General features: G+C 37.4%; 2 protein-coding genes across 4 annotated transcripts in view; one reads left to right on the top strand and one right to left on the bottom strand.

Annotated features, from left to right (window-relative positions):
* FERRY3 (FERRY endosomal RAB5 effector complex subunit 3) overlaps positions 1 to 7,767 on the bottom strand; it is a gene marked incomplete at its 3' end in the record, with an annotated part of 30,295 nt that extends 22,528 nt beyond the window's left edge. For both annotated transcript variants that reach the window (XM_084254783.1, XM_084254784.1), the window contains exons 1-3: positions 7,472 to 7,767; positions 6,064 to 6,209; positions 1,435 to 1,616 (exon numbers count right to left, since the gene is read on the bottom strand). In XM_084254783.1, coding sequence (XP_084110909.1) covers positions 1,435 to 1,616; positions 6,064 to 6,209; positions 7,472 to 7,649 — 506 coding nt within the window. In that variant the 5' untranslated portion in view covers positions 7,650 to 7,767. The remainder of the gene's footprint in view (positions 1 to 1,434; positions 1,617 to 6,063; positions 6,210 to 7,471) is intronic.
* A 2,082-nt stretch (positions 7,768 to 9,849) lies between these two features.
* On the top strand, positions 9,850 to 26,538 carry RAD51AP1 (RAD51 associated protein 1; the record flags this gene model as incomplete). 2 transcript variants are annotated; one of them, XM_084255043.1, is made up of 9 exons in its annotated part: positions 9,850 to 9,866; positions 12,676 to 12,725; positions 13,976 to 14,117; positions 16,468 to 16,577; positions 17,171 to 17,263; positions 18,361 to 18,510; positions 21,430 to 21,594; positions 23,609 to 23,746; positions 26,316 to 26,538. In XM_084255043.1, the coding sequence occupies 9 exons, from the start codon at positions 9,850 to 9,852 to the stop codon at positions 26,450 to 26,452; spliced, it is 1,002 nt and encodes a 333-aa protein (XP_084111169.1). In that variant the 3' UTR covers positions 26,453 to 26,538. The 2 variants fall into 2 exon arrangements, with proteins under 2 accessions (XP_084111169.1, XP_084111168.1); XM_084255042.1 differs by having other exon boundaries at positions 23,597 to 23,746.
* Positions 26,539 to 27,627: the final 1,089 nt, after the last annotated feature.

The following is a 27,627-nucleotide window of genomic DNA, read 5'->3' as shown; positions in this document are numbered from 1 at the left end:
TTACTAGATTTGAGAATAAAAGGTACAGGGAAGTAGGAGAATTGTAATAAAAATGCATAAACCTATGTAATTTAATAAAAATGCCCATGTGGTACACATTCCTTATGAGAAAAGGTTAAATCTAACTGCTTATGATTTTCGTGTTTTAAATTTTTTTAACTATGACAGCCCTCAAAATAACTGATTATTCTCATCTTGCTCATTCCAGTGTTTTCTAATATGAAGTTAATCAGAGCAGGCCCACACATCATTTTAAAATCAATTATTTTAAAATTAAGTCAAGTCACAAAAAAAAAATGATTTAGTGCTAATATACTCATGATCAAGGAAATTTACAAAACAACACTAAAAACATTATCGTAAGGTCACATAAGCCTAAAGTCTTTTAATGTTTTTAAGGTAATAAATATCATTAGACTCTTCTAATGCATGTCCTGGATTATTTTAAAATTTATAGAATTACTAGGAAAACATTCTGGGAAGTAATAAATACCACCAGCAATATTTACTTTCTCTGAAGAAAAATAATCACAAAAGCATTGTTGTATGAAGCAATCCATACTGAATGAATTTAAATCTAATTAAAATTAGGAAAAACAAACTGTCATTTTTTCCCATTGTAAATAAACTTACAAAATGGACTTAGTTACAGAAGGATTTTAAATAGGTTCAGAATAGGGAGACAGCATGGTATAATGGTTAAGAGATTTGGTTTCAAATTCCAGCTTGTCCTTAGACAAATCACCTATTTAAGCCTCAGTTTCCTCATCTGTAAAATGGGGATGATGATCACAGTAAAAGGTGGTAAAGATCAAATGAGATAGGGCATCTGTTATATATTGCATGTCTGGGTCCCCCCAAATCCATATGTTAAGATCCTAACCCCAAGTGTGACAGTATTTGGAGGGGGGACACAAAGGTAGAGCCTGCATGATAGAATTAGTGTTTACAGGAAGAGATGCAAAAGCTTTCTCTTGACTAGAGAAGCACACAACGAGGAAGAGCCAGGTGAGCACACATGGAGATGGCATTGTCTCAAGGCCTAAGTGGATCCTCGCCAGACACCAAATCTGCTGGCACCCTGACTTGGGATTACCCAGTTTCCAGAACTGTGAGAAATACATTTCTGTTGCTAAGCACTTTGTATAGTGCCTGGAACAAAGTAAACCTTCAAGAAGTAAGCTATTCTTCCTATTAGAAATAAGAATACAAAAACCTACCATAATTTATTTAGGTAAGACAATTGACATATATGCCTATGAGGACCTTCCCAGTACATATTACAGATTTATACACACAAGACAATTTCTAATATTAAAGATTTTTTTCTATTTTATTCTTCACTCTTATAAAATATGAAAACAAGTTGTTCTGCAGACTATCGCATTTGACAATGTAACACTAAATTATGATAATGCAAGAAATTTGAAATACCTCTCTCGTAATTTTTTCAGCTCCACATCTCTTTCACTGATCAGTTCTGAGATACTAACAAAGTAATTATGTTCCAGATTGAGGAGCGTTTCAGAGGCGGGAGAATGGATTAGGTCATGGTACACATCTGCAAAATCTTCATCCCAGCTCGGTTCTTCAGGCCTTGCATGCTCTAATGTGGTCTGCAAGATGATACACAGACATTCTTCAAACATGGGATTGTGTTTTTATCTAACACTCTACTAAAAAATTATATACATTATGATTCCATCTTTGTATATCAGACAATGACAGAAACACCATCTGTTTATAGATCTGTGTGTACCTATGGATTGCATAGGATTACCTGAGTATACAAAAATATGGGAAGATATAAACTAACTTGTTAATATGGAGGCAGGGATCAAGGGGAGGTACTAATGTAGCAGAAGGGAAAGTATCAGGACACTGGGATTTCTGATACTATTTTCATATTTAAAGTATTAATTATATCATCAAAGAAGAGTTTTACATTTCTAAAAAACAGGCTCTGTATGTATACAATGAGATTACCTATGTGGTTACTGTGTAGTGATGCACTGACCTTGAAACCCCATGCATGACCAGGATTTTATAACAAGAGATACATGGTAATTTTCTTGATCTTTCCTAGTACCTGCTTTCTTTTTAAAATGCAGGCATGTTTTTAACAATATAAAAATAGTAGCTACCAAAAGGACAAAGGGACTTAGAAAACACTGACAAAAACACAGTGGGAAGCAAAATATGAATACCCTCAGCACACACACAGGTACATCTGGGGAAGTGCAGATGCAGGTTCCAAGGACATGGTACATGGCAGCACATCAATACACACAGTGCTTTACAGGCGAGAGAAACTGATAAGCTAAGAAGTTCCCTGCCAAGGATCATATAATTTAATGGAAAATGTGGAAATTACACAAAGATTTCAAAGTTTTATTTCCCCTACTATTGATCTCTGCAGTCACCAGTAAAAAAAATGACAATTCTTTCCTTTTTTATCACATGACTCAGAAATAATTTACCTTAAAAATAAAACAAATGAGGCCTCCCTGGTGGCGCAAGGGGTTAAGACACAACCTATGGAGCTGTCCGCAGCCACTGCAGCATGAGTTTGATCCGGCTGGCCAAGGAGCTACCCACACCGTGCAGCAGACCTCTCCTGACTTGCCCGCTGTTCCCCTCAGCAGTGTACTTCGGTCAACTGCCTGTTCTGTTCCCCACTCTGCCTCCGGTGAATCCTCTCACTCCCCGCCCAACGGCCACTGACACCTCTGGCCTGTACCCCAGCTCTTGTATGCATAGGTAAATAAATAAATCTTTTATTTTATTTTTTTTAAGATTTATTTATTTATTTATTTATTTATCTATCTATCTATTTATTTATTTATTTATTTATTCATACAATCACTGGGTACAGTCAGAAGCGCGGGAGGGTGAGAGAATTCACCAAGAGTCAGAGCAGGGAAAAGAACAGGCAGAAGGACCGAAGTACACTGCTGAGGGGAGCAGTGGGCGGCAGGAGGGGTCTGCGCGCCATGTGGGACCCTCGCCGGAGGCCGGGGAGCAGCCGGGGATCGAACCTAGCTTCGCAACCCAGCGCTCAACTGCTGCGCCACTGGGGAGGCCCTAAATAAATCTTTTAAAAAATAAAACAAATGGTTAAATCACAGAAATAGGTATCTTTTCTTTTTTGTAAATCATTAATCTTTTCTTCTTACTTTATTTCACTTATATGTCAATCAATTGCCAGATCAGGAGGGGAGAGGTTAGGAAGGCGAGCTGAAACAAGAACATGAACTTCACTGACTCTAGGCCTCTGAAAACCTGAAACCACGCTGCTCTTCCTCTTGAGACCTGGATCTGCTCTTGGAATTATAATCAGTCAAAGGGATTTAAGCTCTGTTCAAAATTCACTTCATGTTTAGGATGAAATTTTGTTGTAAGGAGTCAATGTGTTTGAAAGTCAGTGTGTTTGAAAGTGAGATCATTGCAATCTGCTTTGGCCATACATAATACCAGAGATTCAGTAACCCCACCAGCCATTTCAGCTAACCATAATAATTTGCAGCATCAATTAAACTGAACTTATGAAGATACCTACATGAGAAGCATTAGGTTTTCCTTGACCTAACTCATGCCATTCTCTCAAGGGAGCTGATACTAGAAAGGGGAACGTAAAGGCTGAGACAAATGAGATGTTGAGTAAGAACCTGCAGAAAAAAACTATTCTCTGTCCGTACTATTACTTTTCCTCCTCGACTTTCAAACACAAAGCTCAGCTCCTTTGAGGCTCAAACCATTTGGCACATCTAATAATCACATCCACTGTTTTCTTATAAATCTACCTGCCGGGCCTCCCAGGTGGCACAAGGGGTTAAGACGCAACCTATGAAGCTATCTGCAGCACGAGTTCGATCCCTGGCCTGCCAGGGAGCAACCCACATGGGGCAGCAGACCTCTCCTGTCTCGCTCGCTGCTCCCCTGCAGTGTACTTCAATCTGACTATTCTGTTCCCCATTCTGTCTCTGGTGAATCCTCTCACCCCCCAAACCTCTGGCCTGTATCCCAGCTCTTGTATATATAAATGAATCTTAAAAAAACCAAACAAACCACAAATCTACCTGCCATTTATTCTCATTTAAAACTTTGGCGCTGAATCTACAGACTTTCTCTCTGTCCCACATCCTGTCATTGACCTGGATCCCTTGGATGTCCACATGGATAGGCTATGTGATGCCCTGCCTTCTTACTTTCCTGAGCGCAATATCATTAATAGTTCTCCACTCTACCTCAGTCACCCATTCCATATCATCCCCATGAACAGCTTAACCAGAAAAATTCATTCAGTCTCTGACTGTAACCCTCAACCAAGACTTCACATTGTACTCCAAGGCAATTGATTCTTTAACCTCATCACTACCTGCCCTCTACAGATCCTTCTATTTTGTCACATTTTACCAGCCATGAACTCACACCCCACTTTACTTTGTTCCTATGTCTCTTATTTCCCAGGATCCAGCCTTCAACCACTGTCTTCCCAAACTCCTCACTCCCTGAATGGGTATTCTTTCTCTTGTCTACCTAGCAGAACCCTAATCATATTCCTCTTCTTTATGCCTGCAGTCAGGCAGTACAGAGCTGCAGCATAAAAATCCAAAGGTTGGGCCTCCCCTGGTGGCTCAGTGGTTAAGGGCTGGGCTGCGAAGCTGCCCGCAGCCTCTGCAGAGCCGGTTCGATCCCTGGCCGCCAGTGAGGGTCGCACATGGTGTGACAGACCTCTCCTGCCATGCCCGCTGTTCCCCTCAGCAGTGTACTTTGGTCCTTCTGCCTGTTCTGTTCCCCACTCTGGGGATTTACTCTGGTAAATCTTCTCACCCTCCCACACTTCTGGCTGTACCCAGTGCTTGTATAAATAAATAAATCTTTAAAAAAAAATCACAAAGGTCTAAAGTTTACAGCAGCAGATTGGGGCCACTCAACCTTATGTTTCAATGATGCCTAATAATCCTACTTTTCTCTGGTCAGTTCTCTCCTCAAACAGCCAACTATGGCATTAGTCCCCCCACCACATCTGAAAAAAAGTCATGTGTGGATGAAATGGATTAAAAGTATCCATTTCCAGCTGTAAAACAGATTAGTCATGGACATGTACAGCATGACAAGTATATAAATAATAATACTGTATGTTTGAAAGTTGTATGTTTGAAAGTTGCCTATCACATACACACATTTTGTAATTATGGTAATGGATGTTAACTAGACTTATAGAAGTATGATGTTGTACATCTGAAGCTAATGTTATTTGTCAATTATAGCTTAATTCAAAAAAAAGAACTTGGGCCTCCCTGGGGGTGTAGGCTGTTGAGCACGCACTGTGAAGCTGTCCACAACCTCTTCAGCGCAGGTTCAATCCCAGCCGGCTAGGAAGAAACCCACATGGCACAGCAGACCTCTCCTGTCTCACCCGCTGCTCCCCTCAGCAGTGTATTTCATCAGTCTGCTGGGTCTGTTCCCTGTTCTGTCTCTGGTGAATCCTCTCACTGTCCAGCACATCTATACCCCGGTTCTTGTATAAATAAATAAATTTTTAAAAAATATTTATTTATTTATTTATACAAGCACTGGGTACAGTCAGAAGCACGGGAGGATAAGAGAATTCACCAGAGCCAGAGCTGGGAACAGAACAGGCAGACGGACGAAATACACTGCTGAGGGGAGCACCAGGCGGCAGGAGCGGTCTGCACGCCATGTGGATCAAACTGGTGCTGCAGAAGATGCAAGCAGTGTCGCAGCCCAGCGCTCAACCGCTGCGCCACCAGGGAGGCCCTAGATATGTCCCTTAAAAAAAAAAAACTCTCGTTTTCTTACTTGACCATACTTTCCCCTACTTCTCATACATACAGTACAAAGGCAGTGCAAAAAAGTAGTGTGTCTTATATACTTATTCCCACATAGTAAGTAAGCACATAAGCAGCAACTTATACTGTATATTTCAGAATAAATTTTTGTATGTAGAGAAAAAATTCTCAATCAATTTTAGTATCATCTTAGTAATTTAAAAATCCTCGTCTAAGTGCAGAATTACAATCTGATCTATTTTCTTACCTCAGCATAAGCTTTGGCCCATGTACTTGCCAGTTGATGTAAATCTACTTCACCAGATTTCACAGCTTCCAGGGATGCTTCAGCATCTCTGTCATAATCTTGGAGAGATTCTTCTTCTAGGAACTGACTGAGAGCTTCTTTCAAGTCTTTAACAGGGAAAACAAATAGTATCAATAAAATCCAGATGTAAATAGGAAACATTTTACCTAGCTAAGCAGGTAAAATGTGAAATTTTATTTTATCAAGTTATAACCTAACAGAATGTCTAATTAAAATAAAACCATTTTAGGAGATCATTTAACTAAATTCACAATTATTTTCATTATTACAGGTTATTGTATGGAGAATGATCAAAATTCGTAACTCTTATGTACAACCTTGAAACTAATTTTAAAATAAATGTTAATTTCCTAAACCTGATTCTTAAATTTGAAGAAAACTTACAGATTTTGAGAGGCTTCAGGTTATCGTATTGAAAGTTTCATATGGATATTTGTTAAATTAGAATTTGAAAGAAAAATGGACTTAACATATTAAAACTGATTTAATTCAGATTCCTTGTATCTAACCTCGTATGATTTAACATATTCTCAACTTAAAAGTTTTCCTCATCTGTGAGATAGAACACAGACCTTTTATGATGGTTTAATACAAATGACTTTATGGAATTAACTTAGGCCAACAAATATTATTCAAGATTACTATTTCTCAGGAATGAAGACTAGATTATTTTATTTATTTATTTATTTATTTTTTTTAAGATTTATTTTTATTTATTTATACAAGCCCTGGGTACAGTCAGAAGCGCGGGAGGGTGAGAGAATTCACCAGAGCCAGAGCGGGGAGCAGAGCAGGTACAAGGACCAAAGTACACTGCTGAGGGGAGCAGCGGGCGGCAGGAGAGGTCTGTGCTCCATGTGGGACCCTCCTCCAGTGGCCAGGGAGCAGCCAGGGATCGAACTGGTGCTGCAGAGGCTGCGGGCAGCTTCGCAACCCAGCGCTCATCCGCTGCGCCACCGGGGAGGCCCAAGACTAGATTATTTTAAAAGGGCAATACAGTTAGCAAAATAATCCTATACTACCCTAATTAATAATAGCTGAAATGCCTTACGAATCCACCCAACTCAAGTAAGAGGTTAAGAGCTCTAATCTAGACTATGTAACCAATTTTTCATTACATAATTTAATTTTTATACTAAACTGCTACTGCCTTATAAACAACTGTAAGGGTTATAGGAAAAAAACCCTGCATAAAACCAAGATCAGATAATCTTTTTATTCTGAAAGCAATTAAACACTTCATATTTATGGCTGTTTCAAAAACTTCTTAGGTTTATGATATCAACATAAAACATCTATTAACAGAGACTAACGGAAAATAAAGTGGTATTTAAAAAATCGCTCCTACCTTTTTCTATAAAGCATGGTAAACCATGCAGCAGCATCAGACGTCCATGTAAATGACTAGCATTCTCCTGAACAGGAAATTTGAGGGGTACCCTCAGTTCTAAGCACTGACTTCCAACTTTAAATTTATATACAAATTCCCTCTCTCTGTTGCTGAATCTTTCTCTGTTTTTCTTCATCTTCTTTGGTAAGATTTCTATAAAACTAACAAAAAAAATGAAGCAGGTTATAATTCCATGAAAAACATTGTTTCATTATTGCAGCACCACTCCGAGATTTTACTTTTGTAAATCTGTGCCAATTATTCCAGATTTTCCTACATTTACTCTTGCATTTTCAGCTTTGCGATGAAACAAACCTCTTCTTTTAAAAGTAAAGCAGTGTTTTAAAACCTCATTTAAGGAAAAAAATGCCCATAATATACATCCCCTAGGTAGAGTTCTCTAGAATAGGAAAATGACATGAGGAGAAGAGGGTTGTTGTTGTTTTGCATTTTGAAAGGGCAGGTTTATTAGGAAAAGGAGAAAGAAAAAAGAGACACCTGCATAGCCACAGGCAGGCAGGAGAGCTACCAGAGAAAAGATCCTTAAGAAGTGAAAACAGGCGGGAAGATAAAGAGCAATTGACAGTTGAATACAAAACAAAACAAAAAGATCAGGGACCAAGAAGTGATCTAGGAGGTCTTAGAGGTTGTGGGTATGAAATCTGATTGGGGTGGAGAGAAGAGGAAAGATTTCCATGTGGGAAGAAGATAAAAAGAATATACAAAGTACAGGATACCCCATAGAGACAAAGTGGTCACTAGTCAGAAAGAAGATAACCAAATCAAATTAGTAAGAAGATCTATTTATGAGCCTTCTACCTGGACTCCCTGTCTCTAGGCTTTCCCCATCAGATCAGTTCTCATATTATTCTCTACACTGAAGCCATAGTAATCTTTCTAAAATGGCTATCTGATCATGTTATTTATTTACTTAAAACCCTTCTATGACATTCCATTGCTCTCAAGATAAAATTTAAACTTCTCAACCCAGTTTACAATGACCCTGTTTCTCTCTCCAGGCTCTTCTTAGAGCAGCTGCACCCTTCCTTCCCAACATGCAAATTCGCAAACTTTATTTTCCAGCCATACTCAACTTCTTTCAACACTAAATCCCTCTTTCTGCTCTTTTCTTGCCTAGAGCACTGTTAACAGTCTCTTCTTTCCTTAGCTAACAACTACTCGGTGTTCAGATCTCAGCTTGGATAGGAAACCTTTGAATTGATAGGTGTGTCATAAATATTAGTCAAATAATAAATCTGGAGCACCAGACAAACACAAGATGATCAATAAATTGAAGCTAGTAGCAATAAAAATATATAAAAAGTTACCTAAGAACATATCAGTAAAAAATGAAAAACACAGGCTGATAACTCAATACACATGATGAAGACATAGGCAGTAAAGGAACATCATAGTAGAGAAATAAAAGTTACACAAATATGGGTGTACTTTCTATTCTTGTTTAGATTCAATATTTTCAATAAATAAAAAAAATTAGCTCTGGTTTCAACTGGGTTAGCATTTCGTGTTTCAACAAAATGATACTTTCATTTCCTCTAATCCCTTCCCTTGCTCATTTTTTTTTTTTTTTTTAAGCAGGGGTAAAGTCAAGGAAGGACTTCCATGCTAAACTGGAGTTGGGGAAGAGGGTTAGATCGAACTCATAACCATCAGGGTGAAGGCTCTGAGGCTTAAACTGGGGAAAGGAAGTGCAGGCTGTAACCGAGAAGCACCAGCCAAGTGAGGGCAACAGCTCCTCCACTGGAAGGGAGGCTTCAGTCTAAAGCAGCTTCCTCGTTCTTGGTTCTGGGCTTACCTCTCCTAGGTCGTAAGTCCTGAGCAGCCCGCACACTCCCAGCTGTCAACCAGGAGCTGCGCAGGGAACATCAGCTGATTAGCCTCTTGTTACAGACAACAGATCCGTTTCGGCAGATTCGACAAAACCTTTTCCTTATTTCTCGCACCTTATAGAAAATACCTCCATCTGAGCGCCCCATTATCAATTTAATCACTTAAAAGGTGCAACCAGGCGTGTTTCTACTGATATTATGTATTTCAGAGACGGAGCAGAAGCCAGTGTCGTGACGAAAGTGCGGCGGCAGAACACAAACTCAGCCCTGGTGGACCGGATGCGGAAGGGCGGCGCCTCGGAAAGGGCGTAAACACACCCCGCTCTTCCTAGAGCGCACGCGCAGCTGCAATGGTGGTTGGTAGCGATTGGAAGGCTGGTGGCAGGGGGCGGGGAGCGCCGAGATCTGGTTTTGGGCGGGAATAGAAACGGCCACTTCTGCCAACAAGAACTTGAAAGCTGCGAGTTTCCATCCTTGAATGGGACCATGGTGCGGCCTGTGAGGTGAGTAGGGGATGACATCGGCGGGGATGGAGAGAAAGAGGAAGATGCTGAAGACAACTTCTCCTAGCCACGATCGAGGGCAGGAAGCCGAATAGGACGGAAGGTACCGATGGTGGCGAGGGATCTCCTGTTTACTGGCAAACCCTTGAGTCTCCAGCGAGAGCCACCCAGTCCTCTGAAACATCCTTCCAACTTTTCCCTTCCCCTTGCTTCCCTTCGTAGCGATGGCCCCATTTAAACTAGTCCATGTGTTAACTTTAGAATAGCGCTTTATATTTCACTAGCCCCTTCTTAGCTGTTACTTCGTTTGTCTGTCACTCCAAATCTTTGACGTATGAAAGTTTAGGTCTTCCTGTTTTGTCTTTTTAAACTACAATTCATAAAAGCCAGTTCATCTGAGTAACACAACTGGTGACAAGGGTACTCAAATCTAAGTCGCCTGACTCTAGATCCTCTATACTTTCCATTAGATGATTCGAAAGATTCCCCTACCTAACAATAATTGAATGCCAGGGAGACCTAGGGTCAGCCGTTGGTTCAGTAAAGCTATTGAATATATTTACTTCTGTGCTGTACTAGGTTACAGGAGGTTAGCTTCTAATGAAGAGGTGGAGTTAGGGGTCTAACACATGGCAATGACGTATAGAGTGAGAAAAAGGAAAACTCAACTTTAAATAGAGTAGTTAGGAATTGCCTCTCTGAGAAGGTTACACACCAGCTAAGACATGAATGACAAAAAGGGACAAGCCAGTGAAAATATGGGTCAATCCAGGTGGAGGGAACAAGAGCTAAGTGTCTTTGAAGGATAGAAAATCACCAAAACTCTAGGTATCAGCATGCAGTTGGGAGAACTGTAGGGCATTAGGTCAGAGAAATAGGCAGGGGGAAGAGCAGATAGACTAAGGAAAGAAGAGACTGTAACAGTGCTCTAGGCAAGAAAAGAGCAGAAAGAGGGATTTAGTGTTGAAAGAAGTTGAGTATGGCTGGAAAATAAAGTTTGTGAGTTTGCATGTTGGGAAGGAAGGGTGCAGCTGCTCTAAGAAGAGCCTGGAGAGAGAAACAGGGGCATTGTAAACTGGGTTGAGAAATTTAAATTTTGTCTTGAGAGCAATGGAATGTCATAGAAGGGTTTGAGAAAATAGCTTGAATTTTATTCTAAGTACAATGGGAAGGCAATGGAGAGTTTTAAACAAGGGAGGGAAATCTGATTTGGATTTTATAAAGTTTACTGGCTGCTGGTTGAGAATGAATGGACGGTGGGGTGACCAGAATGGGAGTAGGTTTAGCCAGTTAGGAGGCTGTTATATTACTGGGTGGTGGCTTGAGTAGGTTATTATCATTGGACATGGATGGAGCAGATGAATTTGCTGGCACACAACTACTTGCTATGAAGTAGTTGTGGAGGTAAGAGGGTGGAAAATAAGGAAGGATGGTTGACTTCATAATAGTTTTAACCTGAACTACCAAATGCATGATTTTTGTATTAACTGTGATGGGAAAGACCAGGAAAAGGAACAAGTTCAGGAGGTGTGGGAGATGCAGCATCCCATTTCAAACAAGTTAGGTTTGAAAAGAATTTTTAAACATCCAAGGAGAGAAGACATAGTCACTTTGTTTGGAACAGTAAATTTTAAATTTTTTCTTTGACCCTTTGTTTGGTTTCTCTATATTCCACATATAAGTTGTCGAAGTGTGGTTGTAGGCCCTAGTAGTGCCTCAGACCCTTTTGGGAGGTTTTTGAGGTCAAAACTATTTTCATGACTATACTAACACATTATTTGCTTTTTTTTTTTTTTTTTCCCTCTCACTGTTCTGTCATTTGCTCTGTAATGGTGGTAAAATTGTGGACATCTTAGCAGGAATCAAGACAGTGACACTAAACTGTATTAGTATCCATGGTATTCTTTACTGCTACACACTGAGTTTAAACAAAAGAAACATTGGTTTCACTTAAGAATATACTTGATGAAGCAATAAGAATCATATTCATTTTAGCTCAACTGTTAAGTAGGTTTTTAAATTTTATTTTACTGTTATTCAATCTCAGATTTTCCAAAAACAGTTTTCGTATTTTACTCTGCTCTCAAGTACTTCAACTCCAGAGAGTGAGAGAGTAACAACAGTAGACTTCTTTTTCACATCCTCTGTGAGGAAGTATGCAGAAAAGCCTTCTATGATGGTTGTCTTAAAGAAAAACACTTATGACATTGAGTTGTGAGCAGAACTAGCTTTCCTTTCATGCCATTTTTACTTAAAGAACAATTTACTGACAAACCAGGTTATTCATACTTGGGTATTTGGCAGAAGATAGAAACAAAAACTTGAATAATGTTTCATATAGTGCGTAAGAGGGGAGGAAGGAAATTATCTTTTTAATAGCACTTCTAGTACACCTCTAAAGTAGTATAAAGATTTGTTTCAAGTGGCAAATTCACTCTCCATTTTCTAAGTGTCCATTATTTAGTATTGTGGGAAGATGAAAGAACATGGATTTCAGTGTCAAGTTTATATTCTAACATAAAGAAAACATATCACATATAAAGCAAAACAAAATACAATGGGAACTGATAAATGCCTAATTCTTTGTGAATTATCTTAATTCATTTTTTTAATTGGACATATCAAATATAGTTAAAATAACTTTCAGCAAATGCTAAATCCCTCCTATAAAATCAAATCATGTTTTAGATTTATGTATTCTTCAGGGAATTCAAACAATTTTCATTTACTCGAGAATATTAATGACCTTAAGGAACAGAGATAAAAATTGACATATGTATAAATGAAAATTTTTTTTTCTTGTTCATAGGCATAAGAAACCAGTCAATTATTCACAGTTTGAAGCCTCTGACAGTGATGGTAGGTAGACTTTCTTATTTTTGCTTTAAAGATTTAGAAATGTCCTCAGGAATATAATTCAAATATACATATACATAAATGTATATATATATATTCAATACTTGAGATACACACACAAGTTAAATGTATGAGTTAAACAGTTATATATGTATAGATCTCAAATGTTGATTATAGTATGCAATTACATGTAAGATAGGTCCAGAAAACTAATTTTCTAAGCATTTGGAATAATTATGCTAGAATTACACTGACAGGAATCATGCAGGTAAGTGATAAATGAACAAGGCTAGGTGAAATTAATCTTTAGGTCTGAATTGCTATAGGTCCATGTTTCTCAAAGTGGAGTTCGTCTCTACTCCCTTCCTCTAAGAAGTAATACACTGTCTTTTGAGGCACAATTATATTACAGAATATAATGTGAAATCCCCATTAATTATACAATCAAAGCAATCCTTGAGCAGGAGACTTGAATAGATATTTTTCCAAAGGAGACATGTAGATAGCCAACTACCAAGTAGCCACTACGCTGGTACATGAGAAGATGCTCAATGTCATTAATCATTAGGGAAATGCAAATCAAAACCACAATGAGCTATTACTTCACACCTGATAGAATGGCTATTATCAGAAAGACAAGAGATAATATGTGTTGTCAAGGATGTGGCAGAAAGGAAACCTCTGTGCACTGTTGTTGGGAATGTAAATTGGTGTAGCATTATGGAAAACAGTCTGGGGATACATACAAAAATTGAAAATAGAATTACTATATAATGTTGTAATGTCACATTTGAATATTTATCCAAAGAAAATGAAAGATATCTGTACCCCCACCATCACTACAATGTTATTTACACTAGCCAAGATAAGGAAGCAATCTAAGTATCTATTGATGGATGAAGAGTTAAAGAAAATGTGGTGAATATATGCAAAGTAAACTGGACAGAGAAAGACAAATACCTTGTATCATGTAACTTACATATGGAATCTAACACAATCAAACAAAAATTGCCAAACGCATAGATACAGAGAACAGATTTGTGGGTGTGAGAGGTGGGAGGTGGGCAAAATGGGTAAATGGGGTAAAAAATACAAAATTCTAGTTCTACAATAAAAAAGCAATGGGAATATAATCTACAGCATGGGGACTATAGTTAGTAGTACTAACATAAGAAAGAAAAATTTTATCTATTTTAACTACCTTAGGGGAAACTTTTCATATATTCTTTTGTTTTTAATTCACACATAACTAGATGATTTTGTTTCTGCAACTATACCTTCAAATAAGAAATCACGAACAACATCAGAGGAGTTAAAACTAGAAAAACCAAAACCTAAATTGAAGACTCTCCAGAAAGAAGACATCCCAGTACAAGAGAAAACCCCTAAAAAAAGGTGAGAGGTAAGATGTACAGTAAATAGATATTAGATGATTTCAATAGTTATGCAATTTTCTTGATATTAATTTGTATTTTTTCTGACTCATTTTAACTAGTTTTATCACATTTATCTTTTTTTTTCCTAAGATTTATTTATTTATTTTTTTATTTATACAAGAGCTGGGGTACAGGCCAGATGCGCGGGAGGGTGAGAGAATTCACCAGATACAGAGCGGGGAACAGAACAGTCAGATTGACGAAATACACTCCTGAGGGGAGCAGCAGGTGAGACAGGAGAGGTCTGCTGCGCCATGTGGGTTGCTCTGAGGCCGGCGGGGACCGAACTGGCACTGCAGAGGCTGCGGACAGCTTCATAGCACTGTGTTCAACTGCCTGCGCCACCAGGGAGGCCCCACACATTTATATTTTTAATTATCATGCTTGTGATTTTATTAATTTTCTATCTTATTTGTGTTTACTCTAGTTTACCAGTTCCTGCTCTTATCATTATTACTTTACATTATTTCCTTTTAGTCCAAGTGGATTCACTTTTCTTTTCTTTTTTTTTTTTTTAAAGATATATTTATTTATTTACACAAGAACAGGGGTACAGGCCAGATGTGCGGGAGGGTGAGAGGATTTACCAGAGACAGAGCAGGGAACAGAACAGGCAAACTGACGAAATACACTGCTGAGGGGAACAGCGGGTGCAACAAGAGAGGTCTGCCACGCCATGTGGGACCCTCACCAGCCAGCTGGGATCGAACTGGCTCTGCAGAGGCTGTGGACAGCTTCACAGAGCTGCACTCAACCGCCTGCGCCACCGGGGAGGCCCAACTTTGTTTTTCTTTTCCTAGGTCCTTTTCCTGGAGACTTCTACAGTGATTTAATTTCTTTATTATTTTCTCATAATCATTTGAAGTTATGCATTTCTCTCTAAGCATTAGTTTGCCTTCCATAAATTTTGATAGATGTTTTTTCCTCATCATTCAATTTACAATATTTTCTTTTTTATGTTATTTTTTGCTATTTTGTATTTAAATTAATTTTTAAATTTTTTTTACATCATTGTTCATTTTTAAGCAATATTTGCTTCCTCCCATCCCCTCAGGTATAGTCCCCATAGAGTTTCCTTTACCAGTGCACCCGTGCACCATCACCTCAGTTCCCTATGCTCCTACCTCCCTCCCTCTGATCTCTCTCCTGCCTCCTCCCCTGCGGTACATTTCTGATTTATAATTGTGTTTTTGCTTTGTTGTATTTTGAACTGTTATTATTTTTTTACACTGATGTCTTACTTAGTTCCCCTATATTCCTGCTATAAGTGAAACCATCTGATATTTTTCTTTTTCCTTCCTCCTTTCACTGAGCATAGCTCCATCCACAATGCTGCAAATGGTATGAGTTTATCTTTTTGATTGCTGAATAATATTCCATTGTGTATATATATCACATCTTCTTGATCCAGTCATCTATTTTGGGGCATTTGGGTTGTTTACAGGTTTTACCTATATTACAGTATTTTCTAATTGCTCTTGTGATCTTCTTTGATCCATGGGTTGTTAAAAGTTTCAATTTTGTTGAAAGGTTGTTAAAAAGTTCAATTTTGAAATACTTACAGGCAACTTCTCATTTTTAATTATCATTTAATGTTATGAGTATACATTATAATACTGTATGATTTAAATCTTTTAAAATTTTTAGATACTTGGTTTTTTGATCCTATGTATTATGTAACTTGGTAAATAGTCTATGCATTTTTGGCCACCATGAAGAGGAGACATGATAATCTGCTTAGCTGGGATAATTATTAATATGTCTTATTTCTCTACCCTCCTCATTAATTGCAGTATCCTTGAGGGCACTTTCAGTTTCCTACCTAGTGCAGTGCTTAAGTAGCTTAAGTACTTGATGAAATGTCTGTTAGAGTCTAGATTGTGGAGAACACATATAAAACAAAGTAATTTAAATTTAATGTGAGCTATAATAGCAGTTTAAGGAGGTATGGGTGAGGTCAAAGAATATTTCTAAGTGAACTGATGTCGCAGCCAAGTCTTTATTCTTGGTTGAGCGGGTACTTCCTACCTGGATGGAGCTAGTAGTAAGGAGAGACATTACAATGACAGGAAATAGTAGGTGCCGCAGCACATGCTTCTGCTTCTTGTCTGTTATACTAGAGGTAAAATGACTTTGTAGTGTTGTAGAGTGTTAACATTAAAGATTGATTCTGATTCTGATTATTATTCTAAAAACATTTTTATGAGGTTGGTAACTCCTAAATAGTATTCTGAAAACCTCAAATTTTGTTGTTTAGTTGAGATTGATATATTTAAATAGTCATTATATAATTTGTGTGTCTTCTTTAGGTTGGCTTTAGATGACAAGCTGTACCAGAGAGACTTAGAAGTCGCACTGGCTTTGTCAGTGAAGGAACTTCCAGTAGTCACCACTGATGTGGAAAAGTCTCAAGATGAAAGTAACTTCATTTTCTTTGTATTTTCTTATTTCTTTGGCTGACCCTTTACAGGAAAGTAGAGTTTTAATCGTTTGGGCTATAAATGGAATAATTTGCACAGGGTACAGCTGAATTCAGTATTTTATTTAGCTGCATAAATGTCATATATACACACATACAACTCTGCTTAACAATCAAAGTCAACTTGAGAACATGGAAGATCAGTCTGAATGTCTGAATTACCTTTGTCTGAATGTCTGAATTATACCTTTGTATACAGTGAAAATTGAATTTCTTGCTCAAATGAATTTATATATCCTAATTATCCATCTCCTTTCTCTTCAAACTCATATAGTTCAACATCACCTAATGATGGTAGTTTTTACTATTTATAAATGTTACAGATAATAATTTGGTAAGCACGTTCAGAAGACTTAAGAAATTTATGACATACTAGATTTCTCTGTGGGGATTTTCTCCTTTATATTTCTGGCAACTGTACAGCAGAGGGCAATACTGATATTCTGGAGAGGCAGAAATCATTAGTAGTAATCTATTTCTAGGCATTGCTTGATTAAGGTGCATCTAAATCTACTTTTCTTCCTTATATGTAGGCATTGAAAAACAAGTCAATAATGAAGCAGAAACAAAGAATAAGAATAAGTCTCCCCATATCTCTAATTGTAGTGTAGCCAGTGATTATTTAGGTAAGTTTTTAATATTAATCATGTGTATTTTTTCCATCAACAATTTTTTCCTTTTTACTTATTTTCTTACATAGTTCATTTTTATACAGTATTTGGTTTCTCCTTTCAGATAGAGTCCCCATGGTTCTCCCACCACGGTATCACCAGTGTTGTTTTTCTAATCTTTATTTCAACTCCAGAACCATAGCTAGAACCAAGATCTTCTTTAAATTTGTCAAGATTCTTTTCACCTCTTTTCCTTTGTTTCTTTATGTTTTAGTTTTCTTCTCTCTTACTGCAGACCCAGTTTCTTCCCTGGTAGACCATCACGGCTACCATGGTTTGTAGTTGACATTTGACCACTAAAGAAAGAGGCTGTATTTTCCCAGCTCCAGTTTCTTTTTATTATTATTATTATTATTTAAATTTTATTTTTATATTCCCCATACAATTACAGCCCCCTTATTTTGACCCCAATCCCTCCTTTCCCCACCCCCCACTCCCCATAGAGTATCTCTGGTTCATAGTTGTTTGTTGATTTTGATATTTTCTTTCTTATAGTTATTCTTTTTCCTGGTCCCTTATTAAGTTTTCTATATTCCTGCTATGAGTGAGACCATCAGGTATTCTTCTTTTTCTTTCTGGCTTATTTCGCTGAGCTTGATCCCTTCCAGCTCCATCCATGTTGCTGAAAATTGCATGTATTTATCTTTTTTGAATGCTGAGTAATATTCCATGGTGTATATGTACAACATCTTCTTGATCTAGTCATCTATTTTTGGGCATTTGGGTTGTTTCCAAAGCTTAGCTATTGTAAATAGTTCAGCTCCAGTTTCTTGTGAAAAATTCTAGAGGAAAGAAATTCTTGGGGAAATGTTCTCTCAATTTGGATCTTGGACTTATCTTTAAACCAGACCCTGTTCCAGGAGACTGATATATTATAATTGATCCAGATTTATAAGCTATGTGGTGTGTTACTAGAAGCAGGGAAGCATTGAAGCTGGACAAATAAGACAGACAACAACAGGAAGCAGTAGGTTTCATAGAAGTGTTCTCTGTAATTTTTTAAATATTACCTATCACAAATTTTTCCATTGATTTTTATACCTCTCCTGAAGATTTAGATAAGATTACTGAGGAAGATGATTTTCATGGCGTCCAAGGGAAAAGAAAAGCAGCATCTAAAGCTGCAGCACAACAGAGGAAGATTCTTCTGGAAGGCAGTGATGGTGATAGTGCTGATGACTCTGAACCAGACTTTGTAGCTGGTAAGTTTTTTCTACCTCAAAATGAATCCTATGGCAATTCAGTAAAAATGTATGCAGAGCACTGTGCTCAATATTTGGTAGATGCAAGCTGGAGGAACACACAGGACAGTTACGCGCAGCCCTGGCATTCAGCTGTTTGGAGAAAGCTTTATCTGAAGGTGACCTGTAAGCCATGCCTTGAAAAATGAGTAGTATATAGGCGAACTAAAGAAGTAAAATGGCATTTCTGCCTGGTAGAAAGTCATTAGTAATGCAATAGGCAAATGCAGGCTTGCAGGGAAGAATGTTGGAGAAGAGGCTAAATAGGCAGATTGGCTGGCACTAAAGCAAGGACAGTCTTAGACCCATTCTAAAAAGTACAGACTTTTGTCTTTAAGTTGTAGAAATTCATAAACTAGTTTGAGGTACAAAACCTATATTTTACTGTGAAAGTTGTTTTCAGATTTGTTCAGAAATAAGGGCAAATGGAAAGCACAGCAGCCTTAAACAGCATAAAGCTGTATTAATTAAACAATGAAAATAATCCATAAATTTATGCCAAATTATGCACTAATTAATATGCTGCCTGCAAATAATGACAAATTTTTAATCAACATTTACTCAACAAACATCTAAGTTCCTAGTATATGCACTACACTAGGGACGCAGCCTTGAACAAAACAAACAGAGCTCCCACCCTGGTGGACCGACTTCTAGTGAGGGGAGAGTGACAACAACCAACTAAACACCTAATGTGTCAAGTGCCATGATAGAAGAGCTATGAAGAAAAGGAAGACAGGGTAGGGCCCAGAAATCTGCATTGTTAACCAATACCTGCCCCCCTATCCCTGACCCAGGTGATTGCAAGGCAGGCAGTCTATGGATATTACTTTGAGAAACACTGATGTGAGCACAACTACAAAAAAGCAGGAGCCAGTGAGTGGTACTACCTTGAGGAAACATAGTAGAACGTGTATCCCAATTTAAGGTTACTTCATACAAAGAACCCAATATCATCAAAATAAGTCTTGGCAGTTTAAGTGTCTTGTTCAGGGCTAATAATTGTAGCACCTGCACACTGTCTGGATGCATGCTTGTCAAAAAAATTCAATAAGAATTCTAAAGTATTTTGCATGCCAATGAGATTAATTTTTTAATCTTTAATAAGGAATTAAAATGTTTGCTATGCTTGTGGGAATGAAATTACTTGCTGTTTGTTGGGATATATATATATATATATATATATATATATATATATATATCGCCATATATAAGCTATGGGTTATATTTCTAGAGGTATAATAGATATTTGAAAAGGAGACTTTTATATTCCAACCACAGATGATCTCTTTTAAGTCATTTTATAAAACAAAGGCTTTGTGGAAATCATGATTTGGATGGTGACTTTAAAATCTCCCCTCATAAAAATAAATAGTTAAGGACCTGAATAGACATTTTTCCATAGATGACACACAAATGGTCATTATCATTAATCATTAGAGAAATACAAATCAGGTTCAGATAGCACCTCAGTTGTACCATACCAAAAAAAAAAAAACCATCTGTCTATCTATCTATCTATAGCAAACTATTGGTAGTTGTTGAGTGTGGTTATAGTTTATTGTCTACTGTTGTTTATGTTTGAAAATTTTCATATGTATTTTTACTTTTTATTTAAAATATATCATTTTTTATAGATTGGAAGGTGTTATATCAGTGGTATAACAATGGTTATCTCTGAGTAGTGAGATTGGGGAGTGGATTTTCTTCTTGAAACCTCTGTATGGTCTATGTTTTCTGCATTTATAATGTAAAAAATATAAAACATCTTTTTATTAAAGTAGGACTAATCCTTATTTATACTTTTTTGGGGTGTACTCTTTTTTTTAGATTTTTTTTTATGCATACAAGAGCTGGGGTACACTCCAGAGATGCGGGGGGTGAGATGATTCACCAGAGACAGAGTGGGGAACAGAACAGGCGGACTAACTGAAATACACTGCTGGGGGGGGGGGGCGGGTGAGTCAGGAGAAGTCTGCTACGCCATGTGGGTTGCTCCCTGGCCGCCCAGGGATCGAACTCTGTGCTGCAGAAGCTGCTAATTGCTTCACAGCGCAGTGCTTAACCTCTCGCACCACCAGGGAGGCCCTTTTGGGGTTTACTCTTTATAAAACATGATTTTCTAATCCTGTCCTCCATGCAGAAAAATAAAAGCATCATTGTTTAACTGTTGGGTATGCTGATGTTTTTTTTCTGGAGCAACTGCAGCTACATTCCTCAGTCCATTCCTGGCTTATATTTGTCCCATGCAGTACAAAAAGGAGTTTGTGATAAGGTAGAGGTGTGTCGCAAATGAAATCCTCTAGAGGCTTATCAGTTAGGATTGTTGAGGTGTAATTAGTCTCTTCTTAGTTCCCAAGGGTTTTTATTCTAGAATGCTGAATGACGTATTTGTGATTAAAGGAAGGTATTGTGTTACTATTACCATCAAGGTCATCATTTTGAAAAAAATAGCTACTGTTGTTCCTTACCATTCTTTCCAGAAGTTACTGAGTTAAACTGGTAAAATCAGAAGTAGAGACACTAATAGGAAATTGTAATGATGATAGGAATAGAAAACAATTCTGTTTTGCTGACTATATGTTAGTTGTTATTCTAAATACTTTACCTGTGTTAATTCACTTAATCCGCACAACAACTCTATGATGTAGGGTTTATGGTAATGTCCACTTTGTACTTTGGAAACTCAGGCACAGACAAGTTAGTGACCTGTCTGAGATCCCATAGCATGTACGTGCAGGGACCAGGATTCAAACCCAGGAACCATATTTTCAGCCACACCATTGCTTTGCACAGCACAAAAATCTGGTGCAAAGGCCGTAGATGAAGTTCAACCTCACTATTTAGAACAAAGATGAAGTATATAATTTTCTGCTTCAGGTGAAGAGTCTGAGGATGATTCTGATTTTGATGAAAGTGAAGATGATGATGAAAATTTCACTGTAAGGAAAAGTAAAGTTAAAGAAATTAAAAAGAAAGAAGTGAAGGGCAAATCCCCAGTTGCAAGAAAAGAGAAGAAAACCAAGTCCAAATTTAGTTCTTTGGGTAAGTTTAGTCCAAAACACTTAATTTTATAAAGGAAATGTATTTGGCTCTTATCTTTTACCTCGTCCTCCTGAACATTTTGCCAGGGTTCATTTCTGTTAAAGTACTTGTAAGAAGGCAGGAGGGGTGGGAAGGGAGAAACGCAGACAAACATGTGGGGCCACTCCCTGGCTAGCACTTTCTCTGATTACCTCCTGTTAGCACTGACAGACATCTTTGGAGGTAGCTCTTCTCACCAGCCTTTACAGCAGAAGCTGGGCTCAGAGGGGATAAAGAATGTGTTGGAATCCTTATAACTAACTTAAACGAGGGGCTAAAATTTCCACAAAGATTTGTTCATTCAGAGCCTAAACTATCCTCTGAACCACAATTTCTCCAGACAATGGAACAGGGTAGTCTGCATAATACTAATTTCTTGCTTTCACACTAGATTTAGTCTGTGATCTGTGGACCTTTCTCTACATGCTTGGGACTGCTTCTTTGAAATTATCAAAACATTCAGTTATAGACCATTTTTACAATAAAACTCAGAATTTGTGACGACTCAAACATGGATTACATGGATTTGTATAAAAGAAGTGAGACAAAAAATTTGAGTTCATAATAGATGATTGATTATTATAAGTATAACTTCTACTATGATAGACTTATGGTATTTATGATTATCTGCTTTGGATAGATCATTGTAAAATATAGCATCCATTAGCTGCATTTGTTTTCTTTATTCTTTATTTCTTTCTTTATTTTCATGTCTTCGTTGTTTGATACACTGTTTTTAGACTAAGATAGCCGTTACTTAGATTCTGTTAGTGGGAGCTGCTCTGCCTTAGCTAGTATGATGCTGAACATTTACTAAAACTTTTGAGTCATATTCCTCCCTCTGCTCTACTCTGAATTAGTGAGGTTTTGATTAGTGTTTTTAAAATTGACAAATTCAACTTGTTTCCAGAAATTAGATTTCAAATGCAGGGGGTTTGCAATATAAAATTGTGTGTTAGTTTCCAATTGCTGTTGTAACAAATTACCACAAACTTGTTGGCTTAAAACAACACATTTAGGGCCTCCCCGGTGGCGCAGTGGTTGAGCGCTGGGTTGCGAAGCTGCCCGCGGCCTCTGCGGCGCCGGTTCGATCCCTGGCTGCTCCCCGGCCACCGGAGGAGGATCCCACATGGTGCGCAGACCTCTCCTGCCACCCGCTGCTCCCCTCAGCAGTGTACTTCAGTCCTTCTGCCTGCTCTGCTCCCCACTCTGGCTCTGGTGAATTCTCTCACCCTCCCGCGCTTCTGACTGTACCCAGTGCATGTATAAACAAAACAAACAAACAAATATAATAAATAAATAAATAAAAACATGCCTCTATAAAAAAAAAACACACATTTATTACTTTATAATTCTGAAGGGCACAAGTTTGAAAATGGTTTCCACTGAGCTAAAAGTCAGGCTCTTGGCAGGGGTTCCTTTGTGGAGGCTCTGGGAGAGAACCCATTTTCCAGCTTCTAGTGGCGATCTGTTTTCTTTGGTGACCCACCTCTGTCTTATAAAACCAGAAGTGGGGGTACTTTCTAATCTCACATATCTCACTCTTCTGCTTCTCATTTTTACTCACTATTGTACCATGGTTACAAGCATAGACTTTGGAGCTAGTCTTGGTTTCTAATCCTCACTGAGACTTTTAGCTATTAAACTCAGCTGTTAAACTGCAGGCAAGTTACTTAACCTCTCTGTTTCTTGTCTGAGAGTGGGGATAGTAGTATCTGTATCACAGTTGTACTCAGGGTTACAGGTAGTATATGCAATATGCTTACCACTATACTTAGCATATATATGCTCATAAGGGCTAGTTTTTAATTTCTCAATGAATATCTGTTCCTTAATAAAAGCTTTTCAAATTTATAATTGCCTTTTTTCAAATTTTATAAGACTATGTAGCTTTATAATTTTTACATATACATGCTTCACGTTTTCTCCCTGTTTGACAAACTTTGTATATTTTTCAAATACATGACTTCGGTAGACTCTGCTCCAGCTGCCGTCAAACCAGAATGTCAGCCCTCACCAAAAATGATGTCTCTTTCTTCAGAAGCCACTAGGAAGCCATTGCAAATACTCAGTCCTTCAGCAGAAAGCAAGAGACCCAAGTGGGTCCCACCAGGTATGGTATATTTCCTTACCAAGGGCTGGGGCTAAGAAAATTACTCATAGTAGACTGTTTTCCCTACTTCTAAATGTTTCTCAGTTTCCATGAGAGCATTTCTCCATATCACATATTCCTCAAAACCAAGATTTTTAGTTGTTGCATTTATTTATCATTCCCTTATATTGCTGATTGCTTACTCTTTTTCATTGTTATAAAGTTGCAATAAGCTCAAACATCATTATTTTAGAATTCTGTGAAAATGACCCTGATTATTTTCTTGGAATAAATTACTAGCAGTAAAATTACCATGTCAAAGAGTATTAACATTTGATTCCTGATATTTTTGTTAACAAATCTATTTACTCAAGATTTGCTAACCTTCACAGTTTAACTGAAGCCTCAGAACTTATATGTGAGAAGTCAAGCATTTAACAAATGCCCTAGCAAGCTCAACCTCCAGCTCTTAGAAATTTGACCTCTTTCTTTCTTTTGCTCTAATGCCAGTTCTCACTGCTCCATCAAGAATTCTTTGAGCTTCACTTTCTTGACATTACTAAAAACCTAATCTGGACTCTGTTCACTTCTTAATCAAATTATTAGTGGCTTCCTAATGAGTCCAGTTTCCCTCATCCAACCACATAAACCCTTTGCTCCAGTGAAACAGATGCATTTTTTTGTTCCTTAATTAGTATGAGAACCTCTCCTTATCCTCTCTCTCTCTCTCTCTCTGGTTTGTCTTCTTCATTTGTCCCCATTCCTTTTCTAAGTCATTCCATCTGTTTTTTCCAGTGACATTTCTTGATTGGTGCACAGTGGTCATTCCCCTAATGATAACTGTATAGATTTAGGGATGAGACTGCTTGATTACTTAATTTTTCTAAATCTTCATTTCATCATCTGAAATATCAGGTGTATGTAACTGTTAGACTTATTCTGGTTTACAAATTCCAAGATTTTAATGGGGATTCAAAACTCTTTTAGAGAAGGGTTCCTTTGCTTGGTTAATTACTGAAATAATGATGCCATGTCATTTAAAGAATAGTCCTTAGTATATTTCTCCTGAGAATAGTGATTCCCCAACAAAAGAAATTTAAAGGAAGTGACATATGGCTGTAGGAATATAAAAGGTAGCATAATCAGGTAGGTTAAAAGGAAGTATCAAAAGGATGGATAAGGAATTAGTGTAAAGAACAAAGTGCTTATAGAGTTATTGTGTGAAAAGGCAAGGCAAGTAATGTGAGTGACTGAATTGGGCCCATGTAGGAAACTTGACTGAGTGGGGACTGTGCTAAACTGGTGAGCTCATCCCCTTTGGAAGGAAGCAGTTGTTTAACATTATCCATTGTTCAAGAGAAGCCATAAATACGGATTTTTATGTGAAATCTCTTAATTTTTAAAAGTTGACTTTTTTGAAACACCACATGCACTGAACAATATATGTAATTGTTGAATTTGCCTCTCAGGCTGCCAGTTAGTTACCTGTCTTATATAAATTTGAGACCCTGGTAGGAATATGAGCCAAGGACATAAACATGCTAATGCTCCAAGAAATAAAACTAGAAATGAATATAAAAAGAATTGTGGCCTCACTAGTAATTAAGTTAATATAAATTTAAAAATGATGCATTTTTATACCTCTTAAGCTGGAAAGTTGTATAATCTAGTATACTTTGGGTTGTGAAGTAGCAGGCATATTTACTTACCGTAATTTTATAATCCCTTTATAAGACAGCTTGACAAGAGCCATAAAAATAAGCCCATCCTTTGATCTAAGAACTAATCTTGGAAATGTATTCCTTAATGAATTCAAAAGAAGAAAAAATGGGAAGATTTCTTATAACCATTTATAGCAAAATGGTGAGAAACTAGAAACAACCCAGGTTTGCTGGAATTTGATTAAGATAGGACACATGCATGCAATTAAAAATGATAAATTAGCAGCTCTCTTGCCTTTCTGTGGGATCTTTTTTCTTCCTCTTTTTCCTAATAAACCTGCCCTTTTAAAATTTAAAAAAAAAAAAAAAGGATGGATATCAGATGGCTGGAAACATGAAAGTGTTTATGAATTTTCACCTTAAAGAGGTGCCCACAGATGTTCATCTGGCACAGTTGTGATCAACTCTGAACATATGTGCTAAACTAAGGAATTTAATACTTGGTGAGAATCATTGCCTTGTTCGAAGGGTAACATAAAACTTAATAAATAAAAACGGTATTGGTCCTGTTTAAAGTTATTTACTATTAGAAAAATAGAGATTCATAGAATTAAGGAGTGCTTGTAAAAGTTCAAGGATTTTAAAAAATGCATTTGTTTTTTCTACTTTTATTGTGAGCATTTCTCTATGGCTTTACATTCATTGCTGTGTCCTTGTTTTGACAAGTTAAAGTGGAAAGTTTTGGGGTCATTACCTTGGCTTGGGCACTTAGAACGTTCCATTCTTTTGATCTAGTTTATAACTTCATAGAACCCATATAGCACATGAATGCTTAACTACTTTTTTTATTTGCTCCTTTTGTTCTATAAATTGATCCTTGTTAAGAAATTTCCAACATGACCAGCATCAGGTGATATGTTTTCTTTCAGGAGTATCCGGAAGGAGCAGCAACAGCAGCAGCCCACTGGCAGGGGTGTCTGTTAAGTCCCCAAGTCACAGTCTCCGCCTTGGCTTGTCCAGATTAGCACGAGTTAAACCCCTGCATCCAAATGCCACTAGTGGCTGAGTATGGTAGCAAAGAAGTGTTTGAGTAAGAGAATTTGTTTTATACAGGTGATTCTACTTGAGGAGGATACTGTAATATAAAAGACTGCTTTAACATGTATAAATTATCTCTACCCATTTTGTGTTATGTTCCCTGAAAAGCTATTCAACACTTCAGCAAGAAACTTGTTTAAGAATTGTCTTGTACTGTCATTTCCTGATAAAGGGCAGATTCTGTTTTCTTTATGTATAATAAGTTATTGCCATTAAGTGCTTGTCAGTTTGACAATGAAGCTCACATTACATGCTGCTCTTTCTGGCTTCATCTACTTTATGACACCTTCACTTTAACTGTTCAGAGTTTATCTGGCAAGAGGGAACATTCCCATTTCTTCCAAGAGATATTTCTGAAATTGTTTAAGCTGCATAGTCACTTTCATTGCAAGGATGTTTCCTATTTTAGTCAATTATTTTTATAGATAGAATTCAGAATTATTTTCCGAACGAAAACTATATTACGGCGTATTTCCCCTACTTGGAAGTAGATGGTTATTGTACAACAAATAAAATTTCATGACAAGTTCTCATTGTCAAGACCTTTAGTAAAAATGAAAAAGTCTTAATATGCTCTTTTCCTTGATAGCATTGCTTCCATCTGTCTCTGAATGCCTACATTTCTTGATGAAATGAGTGCTTTGCCAAACATGTTATCCTTTTTGTTGTAAACATGGCAGGGGCAGAGGTGGGGCGGGAGGCAGTCACTTTATGGTAAGCCAGTGCTTTCGAGGGTGGCTGTGGGTACTTACTGGCCCCTATTGCAATGTTAGATAATATGATAATACAGCTTTTCAGGAAGTTTAGATATGAATTCATTGTGAATAAAAACAATAATAGATATTTTATATTTATGGTAAGAATAGCTCTTGAACATTTTTTAATAAAAACTCTTCAAATCATGTTAACCATTAAAAAATGTGTAACACTTAGCTCAGTTCTTGGTTTATGGAAATTCCTATGTTAATGTGAAAATAAATAATTTAGAATAATCACCAAAGTGAGCATTTACCTCTTCTATTGTACATTCATTTTCTTATCTAGTTTATATTTTTACACTGTTTTACCACTTCACCTACCCCACCCCACCCCCTTTTGAAAATATGTTTTCCAGGTACATAGTACCTGGTATGCTGTATGGTG

This window comes from Talpa europaea (assembly GCF_964194135.1).
Source record: "Talpa europaea genome assembly, chromosome: 15".
Lineage (NCBI taxonomy): Eukaryota > Metazoa > Chordata > Mammalia > Eulipotyphla > Talpidae > Talpa > Talpa europaea.
Note: the sequence above shows the minus strand (reverse complement) of the source record. Positions and strands in the feature narration are given on the sequence as shown.